This window comes from Puntigrus tetrazona, chromosome 21, assembly GCF_018831695.1.
Source record: "Puntigrus tetrazona isolate hp1 chromosome 21, ASM1883169v1, whole genome shotgun sequence".
Taxonomy (NCBI): Eukaryota; Metazoa; Chordata; class Actinopteri; order Cypriniformes; family Cyprinidae; genus Puntigrus; species Puntigrus tetrazona.
Window position 1 is genome coordinate 6,568,527 of NC_056719.1, and position 9,421 is coordinate 6,577,947.

A 9,421-nucleotide genomic window follows, 5' to 3' on the forward strand; every position below is an offset into this window, starting at 1 on the left:
AACAATAGGTCAAAGATGAATCTTGTAAGCACATAAAACGCCATACTAGGTTTTAGAATAAAAACCTCAGGACTTAAAGACAAATGTATTTTTTTAGGCCTGGACCGGCTTTATCAAAAGTCTTTTGCTGGTTATACTTCGCCAACTCAGCAGCACGAGTTACTGCGTCAGCAGTCAAACAAAGCTCTGCTTCTGGAAACACTGCATTCTTATTTTCCCATTCTCTCTGGAGTGTTTCGGGATTGTTTTTGAAACACTGTGACTCTGATACTTCAGATCAGTGGGCTGTAAAGTTCCTGAGTTCGTCAGTTCAGCTGTACTTTTGAACAAAAATTTTCTTGTTACACAATGGAGGAAATAGGCACATTACATAAAGATCGCATGTGGAGCAAAAGAAATTTGACATACTGAAAAAGCGGGCTGTTGCAAAGTTGATCTCAATACAAGGGAAAATCTTTAGTCTGTGTTCATACAGAACTTTATCCAGTTGAGGGATGATATATCTAATAACGCACTCTCAGAAATAAAGCTACAAAAGGGGTCACTGGGGAAGTTCCTTTTCAAAAGGTATATTTTTGTTCAAATGTGTATTCAAATATGGACCTTTTAGGTACAAATGTACCTCTTGAAAAGGTACTGCCCCAGTGACAGCTTTTGTACCTTTATTTCTGAGAGTGTGCGATCATGACATTTAACATTAAAGGTAATTTCCAGCAACAAAAAAGTGTTTCCAGCAAGTTTTTTTCACACATGAATGTGTGTGTGTGTATTTATTTAATTGGTAACACTTTACAATAAGTTGCTAAAAATATTTAATGTAATATTTAACTTTTTTATATTTCATATTTAAAATGAACAACATGTTTTTTACAGTATTCATCTGTTATATTTTTCATAAAAATACAATCATTCATTGTTAGTTCATGTTAGCTCACAGTGCATTAACTACTATGTTAACAAACACAACTTATTTTAATACTGCATTAGTAAATGCTGAATTAGCATTAACTAAGGTTAATAAATGCTGTAGAAGTATTGTTCATTCTTAGTTCATGTTAACTAATGTTGTTAACTAGTGAACTTTATTGTAAAGTGTTACCATTTAATTAGTAAAACAGTTACTAAAAGAGAGATAATAAAAGAATTAAGATATATATTGTCATTTGTTTCACTAATTATTTTACTACATGCAAACAATTTATATATAAATATATATATATATATATTTCAATCTATTTTTTTGTCAGACAGTATCATATATATATATATATATATATATATATATATATATATATATATATATATATATATATATATATATATATATCTATATACTGTCTGACAAAAAAATCTTAACAGCAAACTGTGCATATTTATCATACAAATCCAAAAATCTGTAATGTATTACCAAAACAGAGAGACAGAATATCATTTCTTCACAGTCATGGAAAGCTCAACAGATGTTTTTTGTTCTGTTAACCCAGCAGGCCAAGGCAGAGAAGCATGTGAAATCACATGTAGTCCTTGTGCAAAATGTCTTGCTTGATAAATAGTTGATTATATGCTTCTGTAAAATAAAATGCAGCCGCTTGGCTTCTTTAATGAGATTTTAGTATCAAGCAGTCCTGAGAGAGATTTTTTTCAAGTGTCCTCACTAGCTTTGCCAGCTCCTCCATGTTGTGTGACTTTTCTTCCAGCAGCTCATAGCGTAGGCTTGAAATGTCCTGCTTAATCTCCTTCAGTTCACCTGCAACACAGCAGCTTTATGTCATGTCTGAATTCTGAAATATACTGGTAACACTTTAGTTTAAGGTGTCCTTGTTACACACCACCTGTACTTACTATTACAATAACAAGAAATATGCATAATTACATGCAAGTAACCCTAAGCCAAATATAATCCTAAATCCTTTTATTTTTTTCATCTGAACAGATAATAGAATTTTTATTTTTTGTAAGTCCTACCATTGGCTAAAATTGTTAGAACACGTGGCATATTTAAGAGGTTTCAGTTCAGTTTTTTTTTTCTGTTTAAGTGGCCATTACAATACCCATAAAATGAATAATATTTCCAAAACTACCTGTCATGGAAGGAATCTAGAAAATTTGGAACACTAAAAATTATGGCAGTTGGAAAATAAAAACAACAGATCCGTTGTACATTCAAAGGAACAGCTTTGGTTTGAGTTGCAGAAGGCATGGGATAACATTAGTGTTGAAGTTCTCAGGAAATATATTGACACTATGACAGACAGATCTGCTGCTATTATAGCTTCAAAAGGTGGGAATACCAAATATTACACTTAAAATTGGATAAAAACAGTATGACTAAGAAATATTTGCTGTGCTGTGCCACTCACCTTCATTGACTTCATCACATTCTTTGTCATTTTGAGCTTTGATGATATATCGCTTAACAAGACGCTTCATAATTTTCTGTACAGATAAAATTCAAGTTCAATGTCAAATTGCAAACAAGCAACTACGAACCATATTTAGCACAAAAATGGAAGTAAACATGCCTGATATCGACTGGAGCTAGGAAGAGATTTGTCCTGGCATGTTTTGCTCTGTCCCAACTGAATTACGGTCCAACAAATCACAAGAGCAATATAAAAGGATTTGTTTATTGTGTCACACTGAATTTTCTCACTGTAATGTAGAATTAAAGAGTATTTTCCTCACCTCACTGAGCTCAGACCCCTTCATAATGGCTTTGTGTCTTTTGAAAATCACTTGCAAAAGTCCCTTAACCCCCATAACCAGACCCAGAACAGATTTGGGACTGGGAACCAAGTTAAAAGGCACAGGGAGAGTTCTGCCCTCCTCAAAGTAGGTGAACCACAGCTTTGCCCGAGCGAACTTCCACTCCACATCTGCATCATCCTGCAAGAAGCCAGGAAACACTATTTTGGATACTTAAAGCGACCAATTCATCAATACAGAGATGCAGAGATATGCAATGTAAAAGGAAATTGTTTAGTTCAACTAAAACTAATTAAGCAGTCAAACTAATTAGCCCATTCTGATGAGATATGGTTGTTTTTTCCATAATATGCAAAAACTCTATACTGGGGTGCTTCATCAGCACAAAGTCTTAAATACAGATTTAAAGATTCCATGTCAGCAGATTTATCATCTGAGCAGCTCTTCAAAAGAAATATGAAGACATTAACTAAGAAGATATCAAGCACCTCAATCTCCTGAAAGGAATTGTTGATCATAGCAATGAGCATGTTGAGTAGGACGATGACCACTGTGACATTGTAAACTCCATACAGAACGTAGCCAATGTTCTCGATGAACTTGTGTCCATTGTTCACAACTACTGATTTGACCTCAGAAAGGCCAAATATTGCCCAAAACAATGTTTTGAAGCTTTCCTCTACACTACAGAGACACAGAAAGATACATTTATTGAGGGAGGTTAAAACTGAGGAACATTTCCTTTTCTTGTGCATTTATTTTGCATGTTCATAGATCAATTCATGGATATTTAAACTAGTGATTAAAAATTTGGTTTTACAAAGAATTTGGTTTTACTGAGAAAGATCGGAAGGCGTTATTATTTTAATATCATGTGCTTTGTACTGCAATGTTTCTCATTGGTGAATGAGACATGAGGTAATCTTTCAGTGTTGCAATGAACCCTCCACTGACGCCGTCTCTTATCATGTTGCTGGTTGGCATTTGAGGAAGGAGTGTGAGATCTTGCTTTCAAAGCTAGCTTGCTATTGCTAGCCTTTCCAAATTTGCCTACCCTACCTTTATTGGGAAAAATAACCATGACTGTATTTCTACTCACGTTGTGAAAGCTTCATTTTGTTTAGCGCCCCGATAATATGAGTAAAGGTTGAACATTCCAATCATAAAGGCCAGGAAGACAAGAATGAAGATGACCATGAACTTAAAGATGTCTTTCACAGTTCGTCCCAAAGATATCTGCAGTGGTCCAAAGCTCTCATTCGCCGGCAGGATATATGCAATTCGAGAAAAGCTCAGGACCACTGCTATGGCGTACAAGCCCTCAGAAACTAATTGAGGATCAGACGGGAGCCAATTGATCCGAGCTGGAACAAAAAAAAGATATTTATCCAGAAATGTAATTTTGTGTAACAAAATCTTTTCTAACTTGACAGGACAATCACTCACCCAACTGGAAATATCCCACCTCAAAAGGCAATGAAACATTGGTTAAATCAGTGTAGTGCTCATCAACATAGCATTGTGCTACAGACGCATGCCAGAAAGCCATTATCCTTGAGATGAAGGATGCCACAAAAATGCCCAGCATTCCAAAGTCTAGCAAATTCCAAGGCTCAAGAAGATATTCTCTTGGACCTTGGGACCAGATCTCTTTGCACTCTGCCCAAATCATCCCTGAGTGAAGAACATTAAAACACAGAAATGAATGTTGCAACATGCAGTTGAACTGTACATTTTGTTCTCTAAATACAGATTGCAGTAGAGTAGTAACCTTTGACAAGTTAAATATCAGTAAGAAACAAACCTATGACCCATGAAATGATGAGCATTTCCATCCAAGTAAAAGGAGTTGTTTTCATACGAAACAGCTGCGTCGGATAGTCATGAATGGTCATATTTGGAAGCAACTTTGTCCCATCAAAGCGGTCTGCAGCGTTCATGACCAAAAGGCCAAGGAAAATAGTGAAGGAGGCCGCGTGTGCCACAAACTTAAGGAATGGGCCACGCATGATCTTTCCCATCTGTTGGTAACAGCATTTTTTACTGATTGTGGTGTGATTAACAAAAGATTTCATGGGCTGTGGGTACATTCTTCTATTGTATATTTGTACATTACTGCTTATCAGCCTGATATTCTTATCAACATTACTGTGACTCATAGGATATGGTGGTTATTTTAGGAACTGCTGTAATTTACAACCATGGGAACATTCTATCTGAAGAAAGACTTAATTGAATGATTCATGTTAAAGCCATTGCTTACAATACTTTAGACATGTACTGTATCTTCGAAATGTAATACATCTGGTTTTGCTAGTATTAGAAAGTAAACAGCATACCTTTGTGTCAACAGACTTACCTTGCTGCATGGTGCCACCCAATACACCATTGCTAGAAAGGGTAGTCCAATTGCAACACCTAAAACCACTAGGAACTTAATGGCGGTGGTCTGCTGCCTGAGTCCGGGCAGATTTTCGTACCATATTGATAAGAGCTGTTGTTGACAGTTAGGATGGGCCACAAACTGTTTGGGACATATAAGTTAAAAGAAGCAAAAAAATTCTGGTTAGGTATGTTTTTAAGTAGCTGGTTTGTACTTGTTTTAGTTGGTCCCGGTTAACCAACTAGCTTCTGTTCAGGACCGGCTCATAACCAACTCAGGACCAACTTAAACCAGCTGCCATGCTTCAAAACATACCTAAACAGCATATCCTGGTTTTCCAACAGGAATTTGAAATCAGATTATGAGATTTCTGGGGGGTTTGTTGTATTTACCTTTTTCAGTTCATACTTTATTGCGAGTTTTAAGCGAATGAGACTTGGTCGTCCAGGCACTTCTAAAGTCTCATCCTCTTCACCGTTCAGAATGGCTTCCACTTCCTCTGTACTCCGACACAGGTCCAGAAGCCCCACAACAAAGTCTTTGCATTGCATAGAAAGTTTCCTATATTCATTCTGAGGAAGATAATCATTACACAGAACATGCAGTCTTTTTACACTTTTAAAGGAATAGTTCAACCTAAATTAAAAGTCTGTGAAAATTCTTCTGTGTAACACAAAAAGAGAAATGAAGAAAGTACTGGTCGCCAGGTTTCAAAATTACATTAAATCATGAAATAAGTTGTTGCTATTGTTAAACAAATGAAAATGTAAAAAAATAGAAAACAAAATAAAAGCTAATCCAATATAATAATAAGTATATAATAATAAAATATTAATTTCAGTCTGCTTGCATAAAAAAATGTGTATGACTAAATGTGAAATATGTAAATTGGCCAGTACATTCTTCTGGTTTGTCATAAAATCGCATGATTTTCATGTTTGAGTGAATTATTCTTTTAAATAACCAACAGGCCTGGTTGCCACTAGGACTTAAGGCTGTACCTTAAACTCTTTTTCAATATTGGCCAAGGAAGCCAGCTCGTTGCTGAGCTCCAGGGCCGCCAACACAGGATCCTGATTGGACAGAGAGACGTACGCTGGACTGGCCAATCCCCTGTACGCATTGATGCGCGAGCGGGAGTGGGAAAAAGAATCGTACTTTTGATGATAATTGCAGGTGTCGCAGGCACAAAAGTAGTCATGCGGCTGCTCAATGCGAGCACCCTTTCCCAGAAGAATGTGCACGATCTCGTATTCGTGACAATGAGATGCTAAAATGATTGGAGTGACGTCATGAGAAAAGCGCGTGCCGTCTTCGTCGTACGCAAAAAAGTCATCGTGCATTGGAGCCTGACTAGGGCTCGCTGTGAGTCTCTTGGAGTCGGCGAAAGCTTTGTGGCTCAAAATGGCCTCGACAATCCTGGTGTATCCTTTGCTGATGGCCAACAAAAGCGCATCCCCAATACGCGACAGGTTGTCTTTCTTAAGCAAGAGCTCTGTTACTTCTAAGTGCTCGTTTGCCACCGCCAGCTGCAATGCATTCTGGCCCATGTAGTCCACACAGTTAACGTCCAGCTCAGGGATCTCCTCAAGCATTCGGCGCACCACAGGTATGTTTCCATACTCGGCGGCATCAAGAAAACGTTCCTCTACTGGGGTTAGGCTGTTGGGATGGGCGTTGAACATGTAGGCTGCCCCTCGCACCGCCTGCCTTCTGCTTTTGGGTAAGGCCTGTCTGGCCAGGTTCTCACTATGATTAAAACAGATCAAAAAACGTGTACTGTCTGTGGCCTCTATTTCCAAAAAATAAATAAATAAATAAATGTTTTGAAGTGTTACTATTCACACCACTTAAGTTACTAGAAATTCACCTAATACCAATCTTCCAGAGATTTCACTTTTTTCTTAATAGCCTACTTTATGCAGTAGATATGTGTGTATAGAAAACATATTGATGTATATTTAATTAAAAACAAATATAAACATATTTTACATAAAACGATAAAATATATTAATGTTATATTGTTATATTAATAAATATGTTGTAAAGTGTAATGTTGCAAAACAATATTATGCAGATAACTTTTTTATCTAGTTAACATTAATATCATTATTTATATGTTTTTGAATTATACAAAGAAATTTTGCTGTTGTCTTCAGTAACATCATTAATATGTTTTTGAATTATACAAAGAATTTTTGCTACTGTCTTCAGTAACATCATTAATATATTCACACAAACAAACAATGGTTTATCGGGATTAAGCTGATAAACAAGCATTAATGCTAATGACTAATGCTTGGTGAGCTTTTAAACTGCCATTACTGGTTTCTTAAGCCAATTTAATGAAACCTGATATTTTCATTGACCATACCAATTAACAGGTATGTCTTTGAATACTGAGTGACAGTTTCAGGACAAGACATTGAACTATATATTATCTTTAAAGTCAATGGAAACTAAACATACAGCATGTACAGAACCTCGAGGAACTCACCCATGGTAGTGTCCATAACTGCCATAACAGTCCTCTCCAAAGTCTTCGTTCATCAGTAGATTGTCTTTACTTCTGTTCCTCTTTTCAATTGTGTGATACTTTGATTGATTTCCATCCTCCAGGACAAGTCTCTTTTGATTCATTCTTCCAACTGAAGCAGTTCAAGTCCGAAATGCGAACACAGCAAAGCTAACACATCCTGTTATCCAAACATCCAGCTGTGAGTGATTGAGTGTGCGCTACACACTGGCAAGTCACCATCTTCTACAATCCTTTGTTATGTTCCCGTTTAAGTCTTGAGATAGTGCAGAGCACCGAGGAATTCTGAATGTTCTTTTCCACTCATTGGCTATAAATGAAAAATATAACAATCTTCGTGCTGGTTCACGAAAACCGTTTCCTTTTCGCTTGCTTTATTTTATCAAACTGAACGAAGCTTAAAGCGTTTAGTCCTGATTTCAGCATTAGACAGATAACAAAGTTTATTGATTAGTAACATTTTCAATGTGAAGAATCACTGAGGAAATCACATGCAGCTCCCTCACCTTTCGAAACAACTCTTTCATTTTATATTCCTCTCTGTTTGTATTAGAATCTGATTTCAGCTTCCAGAATCAAAACCCAGTGACGGAGTGCAGATGTACAATCCCTTTGGGTCTGTCTCAGCGTTCCCAATAAACCTCAACATCCTGTGTGTTCATTACGAGCGCCCAGCTCTCTATAACTGTGGGAAATGGCTTCAATGGAATTCCAGACTGACCAATCGTCAATGTACATTCAGCGGCAGCATCACACTTTTGATTCGCTTTATTTTGCCTCTCTCTGGCATTCTTACTCCCACAGTCCCACATCTGTGTGTGTGTGTGTGTGTGTGTGTGTATACAGTATAACCCACATGACTAAATGTGTACGTGCTGTAGTGGTCAGTGTACTGCTTCAGAAATCTTAACTCAGTATGTGAGCCAAACCGATAGGTCAAAAGGTAACCCACACAGTGGGTCATGGGAAGACACTGTCTTGTTTCTATTCTCATGTTGATAGGCCCTGGTACTGATGACTATCAGAGTGACTATTTTTAGAGTATTTTTTATTATTTCCAGTGACGTGCTAACTAACTGCCTTTGGCCCATGCTTGTTGCAGTGCAACTTTATACACAATTCCTTTAAATAAATGGTTGTATCGCATGTTTTAAAGTCCAAGACCAGTATGTTTAAATCATCTCAAAAGGTCCATATTATACACTGTATTGTAGCGGCTTTACCAGCTGAAGTATCTAAACAGTTGTAATTGATTTGTACGTGACCATTTCCCACCCTCTTTCTGATCCTAGGAGTTATGCAAGCTGTTTTATTCTGCTGTAGTTCTGTATGTAAATTATCTCTGTTACGGCAAACCTCCATGTAACCACATTATTCGCAATGTATATGTATTATACATTTATAAATATATGTATTAATGCAGTTATGTTGATATAATCATGCACATTAAAACAGTAATCAAGTGGAATTTAAATTCAATAAAAATTTCAATATATATATATATCACTAAGAAATAAAAAAATATGATTTAATGCTAGTAGATTTTACAGACAGTTACATAGAAATGGCAAGTAGAAATAAATTATAATAAAACAACTTTGTATTTTTTGTAAACATACTCCAATAATTCCCCAGTAACTTCATGCTTTTTGCGCACTGAATCACCAATTTTTCATGTTGATATAATGGCGCTCAGTGGTCTGTTTCCCTGCAGTCTCTCACGGTGACTCCCACATAGACCCAGGGCAAGGTCCTGATCACGAAACGCTTCAGCAGAACTGGACTTTTTGTTTAGT

At 36.7% G+C, this 9,421-nt stretch overlaps 1 protein-coding gene across 1 annotated transcript; it reads right to left on the minus strand.

Annotated features, from left to right (window-relative positions):
• Positions 1-1,325: 1,325 nt before the first annotated feature.
• Positions 1,326-8,402, minus strand: trpc6a (transient receptor potential cation channel, subfamily C, member 6a). Its single transcript, XM_043221754.1, has 13 exons — positions 8,132-8,402; positions 7,587-8,038; positions 6,091-6,838; positions 5,482-5,661; positions 5,066-5,230; positions 4,511-4,727; positions 4,153-4,380; positions 3,806-4,070; positions 3,195-3,390; positions 2,686-2,886; positions 2,523-2,579; positions 2,361-2,436; positions 1,326-1,747 (listed from the first exon to the last, which is right to left on the minus strand). The coding sequence occupies exons 2-13, from the start codon at positions 7,727-7,729 to the stop codon at positions 1,599-1,601; spliced, it is 2,625 nt and encodes an 874-aa protein (XP_043077689.1). The 5' UTR covers positions 7,730-8,038; positions 8,132-8,402; the 3' UTR covers positions 1,326-1,598.
• Between the last annotated feature and the right edge of the window lie 1,019 nt (positions 8,403-9,421).

Coding starts and splice junctions, on each gene's coding strand:
- trpc6a (XM_043221754.1), bottom strand. CDS start 7,729: ATGAATCAAAAGAGACTTGTCCTGGAGGATGGAAATCAATCAAAGTAT. Junction 6,839..7,586: donor AGTTATGGACACTACCATGG/GTGAGTTCCTCG, acceptor TTTTAATCATAG/TGAGAACCTGGCCAGACAGG. Junction 5,662..6,090: donor ATATTGAAAAAGAGTTTAAG/GTACAGCCTTAA, acceptor TATCTTCCTCAG/AATGAATATAGGAAACTTTC.